General features: G+C 52.7%; 2 protein-coding genes across 15 annotated transcripts in view; one reads left to right on the forward strand and one right to left on the reverse strand.

The window, feature by feature from the left end:
• Rusc2 (RUN and SH3 domain containing 2) overlaps nucleotides 1-16,317 on the forward strand; it is a 47,133-nt gene extending 30,816 nt beyond the window's left edge. For 4 of the 6 annotated variants that reach the window (XM_039110999.2, XM_039111001.2, XM_039111000.2 and 1 more), the window contains exons 2-12: nucleotides 4,097-6,175; nucleotides 10,878-11,519; nucleotides 11,693-11,878; nucleotides 11,967-12,107; nucleotides 12,863-12,939; nucleotides 13,119-13,293; nucleotides 13,383-13,488; nucleotides 14,135-14,181; nucleotides 14,483-15,308; nucleotides 15,395-15,532; nucleotides 15,615-16,317. In XM_039110999.2, the coding sequence (XP_038966927.1) occupies nucleotides 4,165-6,175; nucleotides 10,878-11,519; nucleotides 11,693-11,878; nucleotides 11,967-12,107; nucleotides 12,863-12,939; nucleotides 13,119-13,293; nucleotides 13,383-13,488; nucleotides 14,135-14,181; nucleotides 14,483-15,308; nucleotides 15,395-15,532; nucleotides 15,615-15,813 (4,548 nt within the window). In that variant the 5' untranslated portion in view covers nucleotides 4,097-4,164 and the 3' untranslated portion in view covers nucleotides 15,814-16,317. The remainder of the gene's footprint in view (nucleotides 1-4,096; nucleotides 6,176-10,877; nucleotides 11,520-11,692; nucleotides 11,879-11,966; nucleotides 12,108-12,862; nucleotides 12,940-13,118; nucleotides 13,294-13,382; nucleotides 13,489-14,134; nucleotides 14,182-14,482; nucleotides 15,309-15,394; nucleotides 15,533-15,614) is intronic. The other 2 variants (XM_039111004.2, XM_039111003.2) reach the window with 1 other exon arrangement.
• Cimip2b (ciliary microtubule inner protein 2B) lies at nucleotides 16,246-22,812 on the reverse strand. 9 transcript variants are annotated; one of them, XM_039111008.2, is made up of 6 exons: nucleotides 19,278-19,426; nucleotides 17,437-17,660; nucleotides 17,170-17,363; nucleotides 17,025-17,076; nucleotides 16,745-16,896; nucleotides 16,246-16,499 (listed from the first exon to the last, which is right to left on the reverse strand). In XM_039111008.2, exons 1-6 carry the CDS (start codon nucleotides 19,337-19,339, stop codon nucleotides 16,368-16,370), a joined length of 816 nt encoding a protein of 271 aa, XP_038966936.1. In that variant the 5' UTR covers nucleotides 19,340-19,426; the 3' UTR covers nucleotides 16,246-16,367. The 9 variants fall into 9 exon arrangements, with proteins under 9 accessions (XP_038966936.1, XP_038966935.1, XP_063144603.1 ...); XM_039111007.2 differs by having other exon boundaries at nucleotides 16,745-16,942; XM_063288533.1 differs by having other exon boundaries at nucleotides 16,745-16,874; nucleotides 17,025-17,083; nucleotides 17,157-17,363.
• Nucleotides 22,813-24,304: the final 1,492 nt, after the last annotated feature.

Here is a 24,304-nt window from a genome sequence, read left to right on the forward strand (position 1 = left end):
TGTGTGTGTGTGTGTGTGTGTGTGTGTAGAAGGAAGTAAGAGGAAATTGTCTTGTATCTCTTATATCAAACCACCCTAAAAATATCATGTCCATTGTTGTTGTTCCTCGAAATGTCACTAAGCCGTTGTTCCCCCTTGCCTGTCTTGCTCTTACTTTATTTCTGCAAATGCCCACTCCGGTCCACTGCAGCAGGCTTTCTGCCTCACTCCTCTTGCCAGAACCATAACCTTTTGTGGGTTTTGTTTTTGTTCTTTGAGACCAGATCTCACGATGTAGCCCTTGGCTAGCCTGGGGTAGCCTTATCCTCAATACAATTCATAAGCCGTTCTATTCACTGTGAAGCCACTGCCAGTGTCCAGAAGCAGTACATTTTTTATTAAGCAGTTGTTCCACATGCCCCAGCCCTTGGACACTGCTAATCTACCTTCCATTTCAGTTGGTTTTCCTGTTTTAGACATTTCATATGAATCAATCATACACCACACGAAGGAGTCATTTGTGATGGCTTCTTTTTCTTAATGTCCTATAGGGCTCATCCATGCTGTAGCGTGTTCTAGTGACTCACTGCTCTTCATTGCCAAGTAATAGTACGTCGCACGTGCATATCGCATTTGTACTAATTTTTAGCTGGTATGTAAAATAGTGAGAGACACATTTTACTTTTCATTCAGCTACCAGGCTTAGGGACTTGCCGTGTTCTTGGTTACTGTGCATGCTGCTGCTGTGAGCGCATGTACAGTGGCTTCTGTGTGGTCCAGTTCTCCCTCCCCTTGCTGGGTCTGTGTAACATTCTGAGGTCAGATGGCTTTTTTCGGGCCTGTGCATTTCACAGTGGCCCAGCCATGAGTGAGGTTTGTAGTCATCCATGCTATCCGTCAACAGTGCTGCGGGGCTGTGTGTTTTAATTTGGAGACTGTTGGGAGAGCGGTGGCATCTCATTGGGGTTCTTATTTTCTTTTTTTTTTTTTTTTTTTTTCTTTTTTTCGGAGCTGGGGACCGAACCCAGGGCCTTGCGCTTCCTAGGTAAGCGCTCTACCACTGAGCCAAATCCCCAACCCCGGGTTCTTATTTTCTTAATGACCAGTGATCCCACCCATCTTTTCATCTTGCTAAACCACACCTAGGTCTTCTTTAATTCAGTGAGAGGCATGGTGGCACATACTTCTAATCCCAGTTCTCTGTAGGCAAAGGCCTACAGAGATAGATTAATGTGAGTTCAAAGCCAGCCTGGTCTACATGGTGAGTCCAAGGCCATCCAGAGGTCTATAAGGAAAGAGAGAAAAAGTAACAAAGAAGTTGTGAGGTTTTTTGTATAATTTGATTAGAAACCACTGTCAGGAAGGAGTATGATTTAAAAGTACTTTCTCCCACTCTACCGGGTGGCTCCTGTGTGTGTATGTGGAAGTGAATGCATGTCAACTTCAGGGTCATTACTCGGGACCTCAGTTTTGAGACAGGGTCCCTCGCTGGCCTGGGGTTCACCGGGCAGGCCAGGCTGGCTGACCAGAGAAGTCCTAAGCAGTTGCCCATCCTTGCCTCCCCAGTCGTGGGTTAACAAGTGTGTACCACTGTGCCCTGCCTCTTTAATACAGAGTCTGGGGACCGCACTCAGGTCTCCAGGAAGCCCTTTACATCTGACCTGTCCCCTGGCTCACTTTGTACCTTTTTAGTGGTACCCTTTGAAGCACAGTGATGTTTAATGAGGTAAGAAACACCACCATTTGGTTCAGTTTATCAAGGCTTACTCTCCAGTTGACGATGGACTCCGTGGGTAGAGTGCTTGGTAAGCACCCATGAAGATCCATGTCCATTCCTTCGCACATATAAACTAGGCATGGTGGTGCATGCCTGTGGTCCTTGCACATGGGAAGTGGAGGCAGGACTCCAAGGTCATCCTGGGCTAGATAGAGATTTGGAGACCAGCCTGTGATTCGTAAGACCTATCTCAAAATTCTTTTTTCTCATTATTTTTTTCTTCTATAACTCTTAACCTTGTAGCTTAGCTTAACTTCTCTAGTTTTTGCCTTTCCACATCCGTGCTGAATACCATACTCAACACAGTAGCACTAACAAATCCAATAAGGAGACTTCCTCTCAGAAGTCATAATTTTAATGTGATCTAGCGTACATAATTGTAATGCATAATTATGTTTAATTATAACTTACTATAATTGTCCCTGACGCATACAGTTACTGGACATTGAGTTTTCCTTTAGTGCGTTTCCTTGGGCGTTCGTGACTCCTGACCCTTTCCTCCACACGAGGAGCCCGCCCTGGGTCTACATGCGTTAAAGTTTGAGCATCCAGTGCTGTCAAAGGCTCAGTTAAATGATGGACAGAAAGTAAATGGGGGATTCAGGGCCAGAGCTTGTAAAGGGAGAAGAGAGATTGATGGTTAGGGGAGTCTAGGAGAAAGAGGTCCTGAGTCTGGCAGCCCAGGCAAAGAGAGTTCGAGGGGTCATTTCTGCACAGGGCTGAGACCAGAGGACCTCACAGCTGACAGAACTTTAGAGAGTTTCCAGCACGTCCCCGTAGTGAAGGTTCCAGGCCGCTGGTTTCCCACCTCCGCAGTGACCCTTGGGAGTCAAACAGCCCTTTCACAGGGGTCAGGGGTCGGATATCAGGTATCCAGCACAGCATTACACATTAGCACAAAGTGGTTCAAAACAGCGAAATTGCACGTATGAAGAGTAGCAACAAAAATGATTTTATGGTTGGGGGTCACCAGCACACGAGGAACTGGATTAAAGGGTTGCAGCGTTAGGAAGGTTGAGAGCCACAGCTGTAGGCTAAAACAAAGCCAAACTAAGGTACTTTAAAGGTTCTGACCCTGACCTAAACAAGCATCAGAACTGTGCTAGGCCCATGTTTGCCAGGTCTGAGAGTACAACAGGGTGATGGCTGGGGAGAAGAGTGGTGATACTCCCCGTGGAAGGAGAGGTCAACGTCAGCCATACTTGCAGCTATCCCAGTGTCCCCTCCACCGTGTTTATGAAGCTGTTAAGAGTGTCACACAGCTCTGAGACTGAGCCACCAAGGAAACAACACACATGGGCTAGAACAAGCCCCCACCCCACCCCCCGCACATATATAACAGACATGCAGCTCAATCTCCGTGTGGGCCCCCCAACAGCTGGAGCCAAGGCTCTCCCTAAAGCCAAAGTTTGATGGCCCCCATTGGGCTGCCTTGTCTGGCCTCCGAGGGAGAGGATGTGTATGGCAGAGATGTGATGCACCTGGGTGGGGGGGATACCCAGGGTGGTCCCCCAACTCTCAAGAGTAAAAGAGAAGAGACTTGGAAGAGGGGCAGCATTTGAGATGTAAATAAATTAATTAATTAAAAAAAAAAAAACATAGTAGCCCACAGTAATTGGAGGGATAAGGGCTCTGGGATCCATACAGGAGGAAAAGGGTAAGTGCTGGCAGTCTTTGGTCAACTGGTAGAGTATGTTTTGAGATACATTTCTTACAAAATTATAACTAATTTCTATGAGCATATGATACGTGTCTAATGTTTTTCTCCTCATCCGTAAACTTGCATGGCAGGCATCGCCGTCCCTTCCCTTAGCACCTTGTGCTCTCCAGACATCCGTGAGTGAGTGTGTGTGTGTGTGTGTGTGTGTGTGGTCATTATTTACTGCTTAGAGGAGAATGGGGAAGGCCTGAGAGGTATCTTAGCAGGTAAAGACCCTTGTCAACAAACCTGGCATCCTGAGTTCACTCCCTGGGACTGAGACGGTGGTAGGAGAACTCCGTACACACACTGGGGCACACACGTACACGCAACCCCACGCTCTAAGTAAATAAATGTAATTGTAAGAAAAGAAAAGAGGGAACGTGTCCCTCACGTGTGCCATTAAAAGAGGCCTGGCCTTTTACTGAACTTGGATACAGGGTGACCTTAAAATGAAGTGGGGCCTCGGGACCCGGACCTGGACCTGTGCGATACAGAAAGTGTTGTTACCGTGCTGTCAGAGCTCCACCTTGACCCAGACTGTTTATTCCTCGAGGATTCCTGTCCATCTGAAAATAATTTGGGGAAGGGGCTGTCCCTGATTTCCAGGGAGGTGACATTAGGTTCCCTTTCTTTTCCAGGTGCCAACCTTTCCTGATGAAATGTGTTCTGCCCCACTGGGCTCCAAAGGCAGTGTCTGGTGCTGTTGATGCCCTTGTTGGAAATTTCCAGAATGGATAGCCCCCCTAAGCTGACTGGAGAGACCCTCATCGTCCACCATATCCCCTTAGTGCACTGCCAAGTCCCAGACAGGCAGTGCTGTGGGGGCGCCGGTGGAGGTGGCAGGGGAACAAGAGCCAATCCCTTCTGCCCCCCGGAGCTGGGCCTTACTCAGCCCGACCAAGACCTAGGACAAGCTGACTCCCTCTTGTACACCAGCCTGCACTCGGCCCCAGGGGCACCGACACGGTCTTCAGACGGCGTCAAGAGTAGGAGTCGGGATGGACGAGGCCCTGGAGCTCCCAAACGGCACAATCCCTTCTTGGTGCAGGAAGGTGTGGGTGAGACAGGACTCGGTGACCTGCACGATGGCAGCACTGGTGACGGTGCCACCCAGCAGTCGTTCCACCTGCACAGCACCAGCCAGCCCTTCCATCTGTCTTCTTTCCAGCTGCCACCATCTGGCCCCGGACAGGGCAGGCCGTGGGGCGCAGCACGCAGTCGGCCTGGAGTGGTGGAGGGGCAGGAACAGGACCCAGCGACCACCTTGGGGACCCAGTGCAGCAATAGCCACTGCTGCCGACCAGAGCCGGAGGCTGAGACGATGGAGCTGGACGAGTGTGGGGGACACGGGGGAAGTGGCAGTGGAGGGGGCAACAATGACATCTCTGGCTTTTCCTTTGAACAAGAGTGGAAGCTCAGTTCCGACGAATCCCCGAGACACCCTGGGCGTTCCGGTTCGGGAGCTCAGCACTGCCACTGCAGTAGCACGTCCAGTCAGTCCGAGGCAGCTGACCAGTCCATGGGCTACGTCAGCGACTCCTCCTGTAACAGCTCCGACGGGGTGCTAGTCACGTTCAGCACCCTCTACAACAAGATGCACGGCAGCCCCCGTGCCAACCTCAACTCCGTCCCTCAGTCCTGCAGCGACTCCTCCTTCTGCAGCCACGCAGACCCTGGAGCCTTTTACCTGGACCTGCAGCCCTCCCCAGCCGAGTCAAGAATGTCTTGTGAGTCCCACCACCCCGAGAGTGGGGACAGGGAAGAGGGCTGCGGGTGTCCTCATGCCTCGTCCCCTGAGCTCGATGCCAACTGCAACGCCTACCGCCCACACTGTGAGCCCTGCCCAGCCGTGGCTGACCTCACAGCCTGCTTCCAGAGCCAGGCCCGCCTTGTAGTGGCCACACAAAATTACTATAAACTTGTCACCTGTGACCTGTCCTCCCAGTCCTCCCCGAGCCCCGCTGGCTCGTCCATCACCAGTTGCTCAGAAGAACATACCAAGATAAGTCCTCCACCAGGCCCCGGCTCAGACCCGGACCCCAGCCAGCCCTCTGAGTATTACCTCTTCCAGAAGCCAGAGGAACAAGAAGCAGTGGGTTCCTCAACAGAAGCAGCGACCACCATGGGCCCCACTGTCCTTGAAGGGCAAGTGTACACAAATACTTCCCCCCCCAACCTCAGCACTGGCCGGCAACGCTCTCGGAGCTATGATCGAAGCCTAGAGCGCAGCCCCGCCGTTCGCCTGGGCTCACTGGAGCGCATGCTAAGTTGTCCAGTGCGCTTAAGTGAGGGCCCCGGGGCCCTGGCTGGGCCTGCTTCCCCGCCCAGGAGGGTTACCTCATTTGCTGAGTTGGCCAAAGGCCGGAAGAAAGCTGCAGGCTCTGGCTCCCCACCACTTCGGGTGAGCATCGGAGAGTCTTCCCAGGAGTTCTCGCCCATCCAAGAAGCCCAACAAGATAGGGCAGGCCCACTCGATGAGGGCACCCGATGTAGCCATAGCCTGCCGTCCATGCCCTTGGGGCCAAGCCTGGACCTCCTTGGCCCAGAACCCTGGTCCACCCAGGTTTGTCAGGACCCCCAGTCCAGTGAGATGCTACTTCCTAGCCTCAGAGCTTCTGGGCAGGGACTCTTGGCGCAGCCGATGGATCCTGTGCCTGCTCTCCTAGGGAGCCCAGCCAACAGCCATACCCAGAGGGATGCAAGAGCTAGAGCTGACGGTAAGGAATACCAGGCTATGCGTTCGTTCCATGCCAGCCTGGACCTCTCCTTCTGGTCCAGCACATGCGCTGCCCCAGGGGTGGGGACGGGGAGAAGAGAGTGCCAGATAGATCACTAGGATTGAGAGACTGGTGCCCTGGGAAACCATGAAGGAATTACTGTGGAGACTGGGCATGGGTCAGTTGTAGACGTGCAGGGCTTAAGGCAACTCAGGGACATGCCCCGCAGGGAAGCCACAGTGGGTAGCAGGGACGTTTGTCCTCTGGTCATTGACGGTAATCCCGCACTGAAGAGCCTGAGAGACCTAGGCTGAGTATGATGGCATGTGCCTCTGGAAGCTGAGGCAGGAGAATTGCTCGAGGGCAGCCAACATGGGCAAGAAAATGAGACCACTTCCGTAAGAGAAAAACAAAAGAATAACCCCAGAACTGAACCGGGACCTTTCGTTCATGGACTCCCAAGCTTTATGGTTTATTCTGTCCCGAGTAATTACTTTAGAGCAGGGTCTGTGCTGCAGCAGTGCTGGAGAGAGGATCTGTCCTCAAGGGATTCCTACAAAGGACAGAGCAAAAGGGCAGGAAGAGACCGGGCAAAGGTGGCAGTGTAAGGCGTCGGTAACGTGGAAGGATATCTCTGCCAGTGTGGCGTGTTAGGGGGCCCAGTGATTTATATTTTAGCCTGGAAGAAAGGTTGGGGTTAGGTTTTGTAGTCTCTCTTCTAAGAGCACTCTAGGCTCACTGGAGAGCCGGTCATACAGGGGCAGAACCTGGCGCTTTCCAGGAACAGCCGCAGGCTGACATAGCAGAGCCTGGAGGGTGGGGTTGAACCACTGAAGGATTTTCATCGGGAGAGTGGCCGTGTTACCATTGTTTGGTTTGGTTTTCTGTTTGCTTAGGCACGTTTTGACTTGCATTTTAGAAAGCTCCTGGGTAGTTTGGGTGAAGACAGTGGAGAAACGTCTTCCTGATAGGAGAGACCGCCATGTAGAGTAGGAAGTTACTGGGAGGGGCGGGGGGGATAATAGTTAAAACTAGTCATCCAGGGAGAATGTGTGGAATTACAAAGTAAACAAGACAAGAAGCCGGGACACCAGGACGTAAGGACTGAGCAGAGCAGGTTGAAGATGAAGCTGGGCTTGACGGGCACATCTGTAATCCTGTCATGTAGGAATCAAAGGCTGAAAAATCAATCAGAAGTTTAAGACCGGGCCAGTGGGATGGCCTGGCAGGTATAGGCCCTTGCAGTCCAAGCTCGGCAACCTGAGTTCAGTCCTTAGAACAGCTGAAAGGACAGAACCAGCTCTACAAAGTTGTCCTCTGACTGCCTCACCTGTACCGGCACACATACGATGATCATTAAAATATATATTTCAGTCAGGCTTGGTGACACACACCTTTAACCCCAGCACTCATGAGGCAAAGGCCTGGTAGACCTTTATGAGTTCGAGGCCAGCTTGTTCTACATAGCAAGTTCCAGGCCAGCCAGGTCTCTATGGTCTCAAAATGTTTGGATATTTTAAAGGAGATCTGGAGAGGTGGCTCAGTGACTAAAACACTTCCCTGGTACCACAGTTGCCACCCTCGAAACCTGCAGGTACCACCAATACCTAGAAGCTGTGGCAGCATACCCATAATTCCAGACTCAGGAAGGCCAAGACAGGGACACCCAGAACACACTAGCTACGGAGACCGACCACATCTAAGAGCTCTGGGTTTGAGGTAGATGGGTGATCAGGGATCATTCCCAATCTCAACTTAGGGCCCCTGCAAGTACTCACTCACATACATGCAAACATGCATACACACACACACACACACACACACACACACACACACACACACACACACACACCACGTGTAGAAGAGAATGGAACCAAAGAGAAGGTGAGGAGAGAGGGAGAGACAGGAGAGGCCCAGCTGTGGAAGTACTTTCACTATACTAAGAAATGTAAAGAATTTTTAATATTTTTTAAAATATTAAGAATTTTTCTTGGGTCAGGGAGATTTCAGCCAGTAAAGGCATTTGCTGGTCGGCTGATCCAGGACTCTAAATGGGGGAAGAAAGAACTTGGCCTTGGGTTGCCACATGCCTCTTCTCCCCCCACACACACAAAATAAGGTTTACATTTTAAACTATTTTGAGGCAGGGTCTTGCGCTTCCCAGGTTGTCTTCAAACACAGTAGCCAGGGATGACCTTGAAGTTTTGATGCTGCTGCCCCTGCCTCCCGTTAGGATTACAGGAAAGAACCTCTGGATAGGACTGACGGGGTGTACTGCCTTACTGCGCAGGCTCTGTACCAGAAGAGCTCCCTCCCCAGTCCCAGTGCGATTTCTCTTGTCAAGGCAACCTCTAGTGACCCCTGCCACCGGTCTGTCCCCTGATTCTGTGCACTCTTTAAAGTCAACAAATGAGCTGGCAGTTCATTAAATGTGTGGATAGGCAAGGAGAAGCCAGTTTGGACATGACTGGAGGAGGCTGAAACACCCGAGACCCTGAGCAGCAGGATTGACATTTACGAAAAGGGATCTTGCCAAATCTTGATAGAACAAAACTAACAAAGCAGAGGCCAGAGTGAAATTCAATTTGCAAAGTCTCCTTGAGTTGATGTTGGGCGAGTAACAAATTGCAAAACGTGCATCGGCCGTTTCCAAGTCCCTGCAGAGGTGAGCCATGTATGCTGGTAGATTCCAGCAGCCCTCGGTCCCTCCCTCCCTCCCTCGGAACACTGAGCACTGACTGACTTTCCTGTGGAGCTCGGGATGCTTCCCAGGTACACAACACATGCGGTCTTTATACTTAGTTCGATAACCACAGATAAGTTTATTTTTCAAGAAACTAGCTTTATTATAAGGTAATCTGAGATAGAGGAGACGACTGAATCAGAAGTAGATTCGTTCATTTAACCGTCCGGTTCCTATGATGTGCCCCCGGACCCTAGAGACACGGCGACTGAGAGGATTTGGTCCCTACTTTTCTGGTAATCCTGTGAAAAGTAACAGCGAACACGTTAAGAAGTGCTTCCCTGGGGTTGGGGATTTAGCTCAGTGGTAGAGCACTTGCCTAGCAAGCACAAGGCCCTGGGTTCGGTCCTCAGCTCTGGGGGAAAAAAAAAAAAGTACTTCCCAACACTTTACAGACAGGAAAGGAAGGGGGTGGGTGAGAGCGCTCCTGGGCCAGAGGTCTGGCAGGAAGGGTGGTGGTGGAATCTCAGGCTGAGCCAGCACAGCAGGGAGGCCCCAGGCTGTCAGTGACCAGGGTGATTAAGGACTGAGTGGAGGGTTTCTAGAATGCAGGAAGATGACAGACTGTCCTCTAAGCACTGGGGTTGGCAGGGAGCATGAGTCTGAAATTCTTCTCTATGAACCTGTGTACCCACCCCTCATGACTCATTGATGTGAGTAAGAAAAATGGCCTGGCAAACCCAGCCTGACTGACATCACTGCGTGTGATGTGATGTGGGGGAGAACATGGGCCCCAGAAGCTAGACTCTGGCTCGGACGACATTCTGGGCTCTGCTGTTTCCCTGCTGAGTGATCTTAACTTGAGACAATGACTTAATGTCTCTAAATTTCTCTGATCCGTGTGCAGCAAGGTGGCTCCTACTTGTAACACAGCCAACATTTAGAGGCTGAGGCAGGAGGATCGAGAAACCAAGGCCAGTCTTAGCTACGTAGCAAGTTCAAAGTCTTAGCTACGTAGCAAGTTCAAAGTCAGTCCGAACTACATGAGAGTCTGTAACAAAAAAACAAACATAAATAAGTTTCCTGATGTGTGGAGAAAGAATTCCTGCCTTAGTTGTTGAGCCACGCCCAGGGTTTTAGGCCCCGTAAGTGTGTGTGGCGCCACCTTGTGTTTGTTTAGAGATGTGCAGCATGAGACAGCAGTCCATTGACAAATACTATGGCACCCCGCCGTGTTCTGAGCCTCGGGTTTGGTTCTGTGATTTAAGAAACACTGACCTGAAAAGTGGCTGAAAAAAAAAAAATCCCAGAGTTGGAGAACATTCCTTTTCAGAGAGAGTAGGTGTGGATTCCGAAGTTTAATGGAAGATCAGGATTGTGGGTACATAGGGATAAGACATTTGCCCGATTTGGCTGCAGGTAAACATGTGTCTTGCTGCTGGATTCGTTTAACAGCAGAGTGGAGTGTGTGAGTGAATGGACACAAGGGTGATGGTAGAGAGAGCGTGAAGTCAGCAGCGTCTTGACACTGGGTCTGTAGTGGGTCTGCCATTGACAGAAACGGGCAGGGCTGACAGATGAGAACAGTCTGAAAGCCTCCCTGGGACGAGGCTGACAAACTGTGTTTCTAGTGAGACTGTTTTCATTTAAAAAGAAAAAAAGCCGGGCAGCAGGATGGCCAAGAAGGGGAACTCAATGCCACAGGCTCGGCGGCCATCTGTGAAATGGCTAGCTACCTTTGCAAGGGAGCCCGTGCCCCAAACACACCTTGCCACCTGCAGAGGTGAGAACGTGGAGAGGCAGAAGGCAGTCCAGATCATAAGTAAAACACAGGTCGGCCTTACAGGGAGGGGCAGCATCCCCTCCTCCAGGGGGAGCCTGCCTGCACCTGTTCAGGTCCTGCAGCCCAGGCTAGCCCATCGTCCCCATTGGGTATCACCTCCTAGTTCCCCTCAGTTCTTCCTCTCGTGTGGGTTTCCGTGTCTCTGTCTCAGTCTTTCTCCGTCGCTGTTGCTACAGGGGGTGGCACTGAAAGCCGACCCGTCCTTCGCTACAGCAAGGAACAGAGGCCGACCACCCTACCTATCCAGCCGTTCGTGTTCCAGCATCACTTCCCCAAGCAGCTGGCCAAGGCCCGGGCCCTCCACAGCCTTTCCCAGCTCTACAGCCTCTCGGGCTGCAGCCGCGCACAGCAGCCTGCCCCACTGGTTATCTCTACTGCTCAAGGCTCAGCCCCAGCTCCCTCAGGAGAACCACAGGCATTCCCATCCCAGACTACTGGCCGAGGTGCCAGAAACGCTGGGCCTGAGCCAGAGACCTCAAGGCCATCACCCCTGGGAAGCTACTCCCCAGTCCGGAGTGCCGGCCCCTTTGGGTCTAGCACCGATTCATCTGCCTCTACCTCCTGTTCCCCGCCTCCAGAGCAGGCCACAGCATCAGAAAGTCTACGGCCATGGAGCCACCCCTGTCCTCCTCCTGTGCGGCCTGCCACCTCCCAGCAGCCACGGAAGGAGGACCAGAAGATTCCGACCTTGGCTGAGTACCGGCTTCATGGCACAGGAAGCCTGCCGCCTCTGGGCTCCTGGAGATCTGGCTTTACCCGGACAGAGAGTCTGGCTCGAGGAGGTGGCGAGGGCAGCATGGCATCCAGACCCAACAATGGTACGAGCTTCATCCGTAGCCCAAGCAATCCTGCATCTCCTTTGGGTGGTTTCCTCTGCCTTCCGCAGGCGTCACGCGCCCACAGCATCTGCCTAGCCCTGGAACTTCGCACGGCCGCTAGGTAGAGGTGAGACTCCGCTTCCTTCTAATTTTTTCCTCTCGTCTGCTTCCAGTCAACCACCTATCCCCCCAGGCCCTCAAGTGGCGGGAATACAGGAGGAAGAACCCACTAGGGCCTCCTGGTGTGTCGGGAAGCCTAGACCGAAGGCCACAGGAAGCTCGGCTGGCCCACAGGAACCCCATCTTCGAGTTCCCCGGTTCTTTCGGCACAACCAACCATCTGAATTGCCGTCTGAATGGTGCGTGGCCAAGGCCCCCGGTGTGCCCAGGGCAAGCTGGGAAGGGCTGGGAGACAGCTTCTCAGGGTTTTTCTCTTCTTCTTTCCAGGTCAGATCGCAAAGCCATTATCATTGACCTGCCCCGACCTGCAGGACCCCTTCTCCTTAACTGAGAAGCCTCCAGCTGAGTTCTGTCTGTCTCCAGATGGCAACTCGGAGGCCGTTTCCATTGACATCCTTCAGAAAAGAGGTACGGAGCAGCACCTGGCCAGGGACCCCTCTATCAGTACCTGCGTGCCCGGTACACGTCTTAAAACCTCAGCTACCAATAAGGAGCCCATGAGCAACAGGGCAAGAGGGAGAAGTTTGTGTAGTGTCTTTGTGAGCGAGGACCATGTATCAGGAACTTAAGGATCCGGCTTCACCCCTTCCCTTACCAAATTAAGTACCATGAGAGAGACTAATGCATAATTTAAAAATACTGGAGCCTGGCATGGTGGTGCACACCTTTAATCCACCACTCAGGAGGCAGAGCAGGTGGGTCTCCGAGATCAAGGCCCGTTTGGTCTACCTAGTCAGTTCCAGGGAAAGCCAGAGCTACAGAGGGAGACCATCTCAAAAAAATACAAACAAACAAATAAAAGAAACAAAACAAAAAGCCCCCAAGTACTTTGGTTGCTTGGAGCCCCTTTGGGCGAGAGCATGCAAGTCAGCAGATTGGGGACCAGCTAATTTGCCCCGCAGCTGCTTCAGGGTAAATAACCAAGTGGGCCAAGGGGCAGGAGCTCGGCAAAGGAGAAGGCAGAGTTGCTTGTGAAGCACGAAGGTCAGAGAGGGAAAGCCTTCCATTAAGAGAGCAGCCAACCCCTCTGGGAAGGAAAGGACCTCGAGAACCATGGATGGGGAGGGGCAACTTCCTCTCCTCCACCAAGGGGTCCACCTCCGTGGAGTGGGCTAGAGTCTCACAAAAGGGACCTGCCTGCCACATCAACTTCTCCCCCACAGGGCTGGTGAAAGCTGTCAACACCGCGGTGGACCTTATTGTGGCCCATTTTGGCACAAGCCGGGACCCTGGCGTCAAGGTATGCTGAGACTGCCGGGAGCTGAGCTATGGCCTGCAGACTCAGCTGTCACTTTCCCTTGCTCTCTTGACTCCAGAGCAGAGTTGGAACTCAGTGATGGAAGTGGCCAGGGGGATCCAGGAGGGCCGCCTAAGACAGACCAAGGTCAAGCTTCTCATGGTTGCCCCATGTGTCTGCAGGCGAAGCTGGGGAACAGCTCTGTGAGCCCCAACGTAGGCCACCTGGTTCTGAAGTACTTGTGCCCTGCGGTCCAGGCTGTTCTGGAGGATGGGCTCAAGGCCTTCGTGCTGGATGTGATCATCGGCCAACGTAAAAACATGCCTTGGAGTGTGGTTGAGGCTTCCACACAGCTAGGTGGGTACTAGACTGCCACGCTGACTCCAGGCCGAGTTTAGGGTTCCAGAAATCAGAAATGTCATCTCCAAACCCCGTCTTCTTCCCAGGCCCATCCACCAAGGTCTTGCATGGCCTCTACAACAAAGTCAGCCAGTTCCCAGAACTCACCAGTCACACTATGCGCTTCAACGCTTTCATCCTCGGCCTGCTCAAGTGAGTGCCTAGAACGGCAAGATGTGGACAGCCAGCCCCACCACAGCTCTGCTTCCTCTAAGGGTCTGTCTGCCCGGAAGGAGGCAGAAAGGGGTGTCTGCGGTGTCTCTGCAAGGCCTTGGGATATCCCCCCTGGGTGCAGTCCCTTACTCTGCATCCACCGTCCTCTGACACTTCACACCCACCGACAGGCTCCTCCACCTCAAAGGCCGTGGCCTGGCCTATTAAGAAACGAGATGGGTTTCTCGATGTTCAGGGTTTGCACACTAATCTCTCAACTCCAACTCTGCTTCCAAATCCCGCTTCAGAGCAAAACTCACCTCGGAACACGGGCCGTGGTAGTACGTAGTAGTGGTAACAGCCCGGTCGTTCCCTCTGCCCCCAGCAGCCTTTTCAGTCAGTAGTCACCCTGACTTACATGCAGGCCGCCTCCATTCCAACAATCACCCGACTTGTGAATCTCATGCTCACCCCACTCCTCACAACCCCGTTGACTTTCCAGGTTACATTGTGAGGGGAGCGGGACAGTACCCGACACAGATGTTGTTTATCTGTATTTCCTCCCCTCGTTGCCCTTCTGCACCTGCTCCCTCCTTATCTGTCTGTATCCACAATACTAAACTCCTTCCACTCCATCTTCCTACAGCATCCGGTCCCTGGAGTTCTGGTTCAATCACCTGTATGACCATGAAGGTAATACCTTACCCCCCAGTAATGGGACGTGGGGGAGGACCACCCAGACTTTCATTCTCAGAGTTTGGGGGTGACTACTTGACGTAGAACCTTGAAGCAGCAACAGACTTAGGCAGTCAGCAGTTAGGGTGGCCGTGAGCCCCAGCCTTTCTCTCCAAACTCAGAGCTGCCATTTCAGGTGAAGGGCTGCATGCACCAGTGCGGGCCGTCCTGCAGCAGGCTCTATGCCGACTGAAGCAGAGCGCACAGCCTGCATCCACATGCAGTGGCTGCTTCTCAGTGTCCCTCTCTCTTTCCCTAGATATCATCCAGACCCACTACCAGCCCTGGGGCTTCCTGCGGGCCGCCCACACGGTGTGCCCTGGCCTCTTTGAGGAGCTGCTGCTGCTGCTACAGCCCTTAGCCCTGCTGCCCTTCAGCCTGGACTTGCTGTTCCAGCACCGGCTGCTGCAAAATGGGCGGCAGCAGCGGCAGCACAAGGAACTGCTGCGAGTGTCCCAGGACCTGCTGCTGTCCGCACACTCAACACTGCAGTTGGCCAGGGCCCGAGGCCAGGAGGGTCCTGGAGACGTGGACAGGGCGGCTCCTGGAGAGCGGGTGAAGGGGGTGGGTGCCTCAGAAGGTGGAGAAGAGGATGAGGACGACTCGGAAGAGGTGGCGGTGGTGCCGGGTAGCTCGGATCACGGCAAGTGGGCCCGAGGGGGTCAGGCTGGCTGGTGGTACCAGCTCATGCAGAGCTCCCAGGTCTACATCGAGGGCACTGCTGAGGGCTCTAGATTCCCTCGCAGTAGCAGCAGTAGCAGCGGCGGTGGTGAGAAGAAGAAAGGAGCTGGCGGTGGGGGGCCATCCCAGACTCCACCCCCTCCGCCTCGGGAAGGTGTAGTAGAGGGGGCGGAGGCCTGCCCTGCCCCAGAGGAGGCCCTTGGCCAAGAAAGGGGCTGGCCTTTCTGGATGGGGAGCCCCCCTGACTCCGTGCTAGCTGAGCTGAGGCGGAGTCGAGAGAGGGAAGGGCCTGTTGCCCCACCAACGGAAAATGAAGGGACCCCAGAGCCTTCACCTGGGGGCATCAAGTGGGGACATCTCTTTGGTTCTCGAAAAGCTCAGCGGGAAGCCCGGCCCACAAACAGGTGAGTCCCTACCGGTAGACACACACCAGGCAAACCTGGTCTAAAGCAGGACACGGCAGAACCAGAATCTGTCTGCTCTCCCCTAGGCTGCCTTCGGACTGGCTGAGCCTGGACAAGTCTGTGTTCCAGCTGGTAGCACAGACGATGGGGGCCCGTCGGGAGCCCGAGCCCCGGGAGAACCTGCAAGAGTCACACCCTCCAGCTGTGCCCTCCAAACCTCCGTGGTACGCCCAGGGGAATTGAGCGTTGGGAAACTAGACTGGCTGTCGATAGGGCTTCTCCGACCCCCGCTTGTTGTTTCTCCAGCGAGGTGCAGGCGCTGTGCCACCATCTGGCTACAGGCCCTGGACAACTGAGCTTCCACAAAGGAGATATCCTCCGGGTGCTGGGACCAGCAGGAGGAGATTGGCTGTGCTGCAGCCGTGGCCCTGACACTGGCCTGGTACCTCTGGCCTATGTGACATTGACCCCAACTCCAAGTTCACCTGGGAACAGCCAAAACTGAGGCCTTGTGCATGCTGGTGGCCTCAGGGACCCTCATATCCCCCGAGACTCAGAGCCTGAGAGTCTTTCCCAAGCCCTTAGGCTTGGCTACAAAGTATGCTGAGAGCTGGGGGCCACATATCTCTGTGCTGGCGCCTGCTCCCCGTGCTCAGTATTAGTCACCCCTCCTCAGTTGTCCCAGACCTCCACCCGGAGAAGGAGAGGAGGGACACAGTGCTGGGCTGCCAAGAGTTTTCCTGGCCCAGCTGGGCCAACATTTCCATGGGTGTAGACAAGTCTGGAAGGAGGTGGCCCAGAGGCCATTTGTAGGCTCACTTGGCCGGATGAAGTGAAGATGGATAGCAGTATTGGGGCTAGAGTCCTAAGCCCCCCTGTGCTGTAAATAGGCAGCGACCAATGCCTGGTCGTCAGAAGAGGGAGGAGGAGCCCAGGCTTCTGTTTATGTATTTATTTATTTATTATTTATTTATTACACCTAATAATAAAAAGGTGCTCAGCCTCCAAACCATTTTCTTGGTGCCCCTCCCCCACCCACCTCCCTTCCTTCCAAAAGGATCAGTGAGTTAGGATGAGAAGAGAGAATTTGGAATCCAGGTACTTAGGCCAGGAGCTGTTTCTGAGTGATGCTGAGGCCCAGGGCATCATGGGTAAGATGCCCAAATGTACCACCAAACTGGAACTTATACCCTGTGTGGCCGAGAGAGTCTGTCATGTAGAGCCAGTTAACTCCCAGCCAGATGCATAGACTCCAAACTGCCCTTTAAAATCTGCCCCCAACTCCCCGCTGAGCTGCCTTCAAGTTTCCTCTCTAGAGCCAAATCAGAGATCACAGATCGGACCTGTCTCCGCCATCTGTTTACTCCAATCCCCCAAGCACCCTGCCCCGTCTGCACATATCACAGTTCCCAAAGCCTCTCACGGACTCTTCTCACCTGGCACGTAACCTCCATAGTGAGGTAGAAGACCCAGATTCTGAAAGTTGGGCCTAGGGAGTGGGGAAAGAGGTTTGGGGTCCTTCTGCACCCTGCCCCCGGAGCACATCTGTCCAAATTCCTGCAGCGCCTGGTTGGTGAGCACAGGGAAGCTGGAACCAAAGAGGAAGCGGGCACGGGGCACGTAGCCAGTGAAGCCTGGGGGCGGGGGAGGGTGACGCTGAGTCAGGGGATCCTGGGGTTCTCCTCACGCCTTCGGTCACAGCCCACTTGCTCTCACCTGACATGAAGAACTTCTGGGGGTCTGTATCATCCATGGAGTAGGGGGAGGTCTGGTGAGAAGTTAATGAAAGAAAAAACAAAATTCGGGCTCCCCGGAGACAGCGGGCACCCAGCCCTGCCCCACCAGCCCTGCCCCATCTCACCTGTGCCAACTCGTGCTTCAGCTGTGGCTCCTCTGCCTCCGGCCCTTGGTCCCTCTCCACCTCCTCCTCTCCCTTGGCCTCCTGGAGTTCAGGACTCTCCTGTGCCCCGCGCCTTTGTGTAAAATCACTCATAGCTTCAGCCCAAACCTGGTTGCAATTCTTGGCAAAAATGAACCGTGCCTGTGGTATAAAGCCTAACGGAGAAGAAGATGTGTTAGTCCAGGACATTCTCTGCAAGGGGACACCCACTGTGACCTGTATACAGACCTGTATACCCAGGGACTACGCTGGAGCTGAGCCTTTCGTGCCCACGCCTGGGAGGCGGCCTCCTCCTGGAGATCACAGGAGATCTTGGAGACCGGATGGGAGGCAGAAGTGTTCGGTGAGCAGGAGGCCAGGCTAGACCAGGAGGGCCTCGGAGTAGCTGACCAGTCACCTGCCCATAGGTCTGGCCCACGCTGAACCGAAGCAGTGGGCAGTGTCCGGTGTACCTGAAGTACAGAATCCACCCCTTAGCTCCAGGACGGACCCTGCCACTGCCACCATCCTGACACAGGCAGCAAAGCCATACTCTTGCTGTGAACTTGCAGTGTGCTTGTGTGTTCACTTTTAGACCGGGTGTCACTCTGCAGCCTAGGCTGACCAGACGCCTTTGATCCTTCTACACCACACCCATGCTTGGATCACACAGGCAGGTGCCAACCACACAAAACGCCACACACACACACACACACCACACACACCACACACATATACACCACACACACATATACACCACACACACACACCACACATACACACCACACATACACATATACACCACACACATACCACACACACACACACACACACCACACATACACACCACACACACATATACACCACACACACATATACACCACACACACACCACACATACCACACATACACACCACACACACATATACACCACACACATATACACCACACACACATATACACCACACACACATACACACCACACCATACCACACCACACACATATACACCACACACACACATATACACCACACACACACCACACATACCACACACACACCACACATACACACCACACACACATATACACCATATATCCATACACACACCACACGCACACCACACCATACCACACCACACACACATATACACCACACACACACCACACATACCACACATACACACCACACACACATATACACCACACACATATACACCACACACACATATACACCACACACACATACACACCACACCATACCACACCACACACATATACACCACACACACACATATACACCACACACACACCACACATACCACACACACACCACACATACACACCACACACACATATACACCACACAGACATATACACCATATATCCATACACACACCACACGCACACCACACCATACCACACCACACACACATATACACCACACACATATACACCACACACACACTCACATATACACCACACACACACACACACATACACACCACACCATACCACACCACACACATATACACCACACACACACACCACACATACCACACACACACACCACACATACACACCACACACACATATACACCACACAGACATATACACCATATATACACACACACACCACACGCACACATATACACCATATATACACATACCACACACACACCACACCACACACACACACACACACACATACACCATATATACACACACACGCACACACACACACACACCCCGCTTGAGACTGTGGGTCATTTTTTGTTGCTCTTTGTCTCTTACCTGCTGGGGACAGGGCCTGTGTGATCACTGCAGCTACTCCTCCCCAGCCCCGGAACACGCACTCCTGAGCCCTCTGCCTGGGTGTCCCGCCCTCCCGCTTTCGCCCTGTTTCCATGGAGGAAGGCAACACAAAGCTTAGTTAGACCCAGCTCTTAAAGCCGCTCGCCTCCCTTTTCCATGGCACACCACAGACACCCCGGTCTCAAGTCAGCTTGACCCCATTGTCTGAGTGAACCATCCTGTATCCCAAGCCCCATTCCCGAAGCAAGCAGGAGAGCACTCTGGGGAGACGTCTTACCCCGGAATATAGTGCGGATTCTGAGGGCTGAGCCCTGGGATGAAAGTGTTGACCATAGCCATGGGAACCGAAGCAGTTCTTTCTATTTCCCTTCCAGGAGGGACTCTGGGCCCTGTGTACCGTGTCCAGGGGTATGGGGCCGGAGGAAGGGGGCGGGGCAGAGGGTGGGGATTGCTAGGGCCAAGCCAGCAGACCAGGACGGAGAGCAGCTTCTTGGTCTCCCTGGGGCCAGTGCCATGCTGGCACATGGAGCAGGGCAGGGGCTGAGGGGAATAGCTGCCTTCATCCTGCGAAGCCTCTAGGTGGGAGGCGGGGGATGAGGCCTGCCAGGCCATTTGGCTCTATCTCAAAAGATTCCCTACTTTAGGCCCTTCCTGGCTGAAGAGAGGGGGTTGTGGTACCCGGTGAGGCTTGTAGAAAGAGGCTTCAAGAAGAGTTTGAGTCATCCAGAGAGAGATAATGGGGTGGGGACGGGGCAAGCCTAGAGACTGTAGGCATGGTCAGTAAGGTAATTGGAATTAATACAGGGGTTATTTACTGGATGGCTGCTATACTCCATCCACTCATTGATATGCCCTGCTCGGCTCAGCACCCTGAGGATGGCAGGATGCACCATGCAGAAGGTCCATGAGCCTCTGGGTAAAACTGAGCCGCTGTCCTCATGTGCAACTGCAGATGGTATTGTTTACCACCTGCTCTGAAGCCCAAATTAATCTATACCTGTATGCCAGAGCTGGAAACACAGACCTGCCACATGCTCAGCAAGTCCTCTACCACCCAAGTATATACCCAGGACACAGAGATATGAACTCAGAAGAATGTGGAGCGGGGGCAAGAACTGGGGCGTAAGGCCCAGCAGGCCTTGGCTTCTGTCTGAGGGCCTCAACCTCTTGGAGTAGATACCTTAACTTCCTCTGCCCCCAACTTCTCCGATCTCCAGTGTGAGGGTTAAAATGCCTGAGCTTACTAAGGCTCTGAGGGTCAGCAGCCTCGCTGAGCTAAGTGAAAGGAGCAGCTACTAAGGCCTCAGGAGGACGCCTCGCCTTCTGACACAGAATGCTGGTGAGTGGTAACGCCGTGGGAGGGAGAGAGGAGGCCCCCACTCAGAGAGTTCAGGGAAGGAGAGTCGTGTAAGGATAAAGGACTGAAACCAGCAGACAAGCCAACTCTGCATTTTAAAACTCTCTAGATTGTTAGCCTGGGCTACTAACCCTCTGGATAAGATGGAGGAAATATGCCGTAGCCGGACCTGGGGGATAGCCTTCAATCCTCAGGAGAGACACAAGAGGAGATGAGGTTGTTTTCTGCCTCTAGATGGTCCTTGAGGTGATGGTGGAACGCTTGAGCAGACATCTTGAACCCTTGAGAATGCTTACCCAGGACATCGCCTCTGAGAGTGACTGAGCAGCTGAATTGACCCGCTTTTCTATTCCATTATTGTTAAGGTCACTTTCTTTCACTTAGAGCCTAAGTGTCATTCCTTAAAGACTTCAAAAGCTAAACAGGCTCAAAGCTAAACGAGGCAGCACACTCCTCTAACGCTAGCACTTGGGAGGTGAGGCAGGAGGATTACCTGCCTGGCCTAACATAGCCCAACCATGTCTTAAAGCACACAGTTGGCTCAGACTTTTAACCTCACTCCATGTTGAGCCTACCCACATTCATTGCCCCTCAGTTCTCGAGGCTGAAACACAGGATGATGGATGTCACTGCTTCCTAGAGTAAAGCAGACAGCATGGGACATGCAGGCGCTCAGTGTTTTGTGCTAAGTTGCTAAGACAACCGCAGCCCATAATATTTGGTGGAAATGGGGAAGAAGACTCAAGGGCAGCTGCGGATGTGGGGGTAGGGAAGAGGATGAAATAGAAAAGTGGACAGGTTACAGTTCAAAGCCGAGGGTTAGAGAGAACGGTCTCCCCACCTCCACACCCCCACCCCACCCCCGTGGGAGAGGTGACTGAGGACAGTCTCACAGAGCCCACACTCACTGTGTAGTTGTGAGTGACCCTGAACTGCTGATCTCCTGCCTCCACCTCCTGAGTGGTGGTTATAGGCACGGGCCACCAAGCCTGCAGAAGAGATAGTAGCAGTGAGACTCAGGGTGTGAGTTAAAGCGAAACCACATGCTTAAAGCAAAGTGACTCGGTGGCAGGTCACTTACTGCGTACACACAAGGCTCTGGTCAAGTCCCTAGCATTGCAACTTTTTTTTTAACAAGAGGAAACAGGTTAGGAGCTGGTGACATAGTTCACTTGGTAGGTGCCTGACTATCGTGCTTTATCATCTGCCACGCCCACCCCATAATCACAGTGCTTGGGAGATAGAAGCAAGAGAATGGGGAGGGAGTGGAGAGGGGTCAAAGTCATCCTTATCTATATAGGGAGTTTGAGGTTAGCCTGGGCTACATGAAAAACAAAACATCAGACTTTGTCTAGATGTGTGTTATTTATGTGAGAAAGTGTGTTCTCGTTAGTGGGATAGCCTTGTTTCCCATCTCTGTAAAGGATATTTGTTAAGCCCTTGAAGAGTATTCTAACCAGAAAAACAGTGTAATGGCTCGCGAACCGGAACGCTCATGACCTCTGTGCCTCCCTCCGCTAGGGGTCGCCACAGTAACACAAACCACTCAAGGGAGCTGCCATACCTGATATCAGTGTTGGGTGTGGCTGCCCACCCACAAAACAAAGGTCCAGTTAGAGAAGCCGCAGCCTGCCTGGGCCACACTGGGCCAGAATTGCAGCCACAGCTTTCAGGCCTCCCTTGATCCTCTCGTAAGTTTCATGTGGTTCCCAGTCCACTGCCTGACCAGTAAGTCACCCCTGGGCAAGCATATGTCACCAGCAGGATGAGCAAAAGTGGGACACAGTTGCTCACACCTGAAGTTCCAACATTCTGGAGAGTAAGGAAGGATTTCCAAGAGTTCAGAGCCAGCCTAGACTACAGAATGAAACCATTAATCACACACACACACACACACACACACACACACACACACACACACCGAAAACTAAAATAGAAAATACCAGACCTTTGAGAACTCTCTCCCAAAATTGCAACAAGAAGTGAGAAGTCCCCACCCCCTAAATTACATAGAACACAATACTTATTAGTTATAAAAAAAAAAAAATAGGGGCTGGAGAGGTGGCTCAGTGTTTAAGAACATGCTGACTGCTCTCCCAAAAGACGGGTTCAATTCCCAGCATCTACATGGCAGCTCACAACTGTGTGTCACTCCAGTTCCAGAAGATCCAAAACTGTCACACAAACATACATTCAGGCAAAACACCAATGCACACAAAATAAAAAATAAATCATTAAAAGGAAAGAAAGATTTTCTTTTTTAAATATAGACTCCAGGGCATAATCCCAGGAGTTAAGAGATAGGGAGGAGAGAACCGGGGGTTTAAGATCATCCTCAATGACCTCAGCTACATGGCAAGTTCAAGGCCAGCCTAAGTGGTCAATTTAAAATACATACCATAGATACAATAGAGCTGTTTTAAAAAGAAACGCTAGAATGATAGCCTAGATTCCAGACGTTTACCTTAGACGTCATGAGACAAAATAGGAGTGTTGCTTACCGGCTTGCTCCCCCTGACATGCTCAGCCTGATTCCCCATAGAACCCAGGACCTCCAGCCCAGGGGCGGCCCCACCCACAGTGGGCTGCGCCCTCTGCCTCACTGGCTTGCCCACAGCACGGTCTGAGGGAGGCCTTTGTTTAATTGAGGGTCCCTCCTCTCAGGTGACTCTAACTGTGTCACAGTGACATAGAACTAGCCAGCCATAGGCATGTGCATCCATATACATACTCAGTACAAAATGCGTCTGAGTTGTTTGACTACAAGTTTTACATTGGCCTTCTACAGTTTGTGAGTGTGGTCACGAGAACAGCCCCTGAGAAGTTACAAGACAGAGTGGGAAAAAAGAGGAAAGGAAAGGAAAGATGACTGCCCAGGGATGCTGGAGGAGACGTGTATTATAAAATGCGGGCGATCATAGTCAAAGCCAGGGACTCTGGGAGACTCCAGAGTGGGCGTGACATGACCCTGAGCCCTGTGGGGTTGGGGGGAGGGGAGAAGAGGGGACAGAGAGGGACCAGGTGCAGCAGCAGGAGGCCCAAAGAGAGCAGCTAACCAAAGTGACTGGATTGTATAGAGAAGAGCAGCCCAACCTCCTGGGCTGGAGAGTTCTGGGGAGGGGGCGGAGTGTGCCAGCTAGGAAGGCCCTGTAACAGGGGTACGGAGACCAGGCTGTTGGCATGTGCTTCGGTATGTCCTAGGGTCAAGCCTACCACGTAACACTAGACTTATGTGCTACTTTAGAAATTCACTTCCTACATCATTGTTTAGAATAATGCCCTCCTGACCTCCGCCAATGTCAACAGTCTAGCTTGAACTTAACTTGGATCACTGGAGTCTGTGCAGGAGGTGTGAACCGGAGACACTGAAAGCAGCTACACACGGGCTTTTCTTCCCCAAATACCTGGCAGAAACAACATCTTGGAGGAAGGATTTTTTTGTTTGTTTGTGGTTTCTCAGATCTCAGCCCGTCATGGCAGCAAGCACACCAGGAGTTCAAGGCCAGGCTTAGCCACATAGTGAGCTGGAGGCCAGCTTGACCTACATAGGAACACTGTTTCAAAAACTAAGCCAACCGGGGTTGGGGATTTAGCTCAGTGGTAGAGCGCTTGCCTAGGAAGCGCAAGGCCCTGGGTTGGGTTAAGCCAACCAAAACAAAATGCCTTAACCCCAATCAGTGCCATAAGACAGCAGCTATTCTTACAACTCTGTGGATTGGCTGAGGTTGGCTCTCTACCATGGGGCTGGTGAGAGCCTTTGCCCTCTTCCCACCTCTCCCCAGGTTCCCTCCTAGACCAGCAGGTTAGTCCGGGCATGCTCTCATAGCGACCGGAGGGGAGGGCAACGTGCACATCTATGGAGTTTGCTTGTATGCCTGCTCGATTGTGTAGAAAGATGCCTAGCTCGGCAGTGCAAAGCTCGGCCTGTGAGTGAGTGTTTCCAGAGA

This window comes from Rattus norvegicus, chromosome 5, assembly GCF_036323735.1.
Source record: "Rattus norvegicus strain BN/NHsdMcwi chromosome 5, GRCr8, whole genome shotgun sequence".
NCBI classification, from domain to species: Eukaryota; Metazoa; Chordata; class Mammalia; order Rodentia; family Muridae; genus Rattus; species Rattus norvegicus.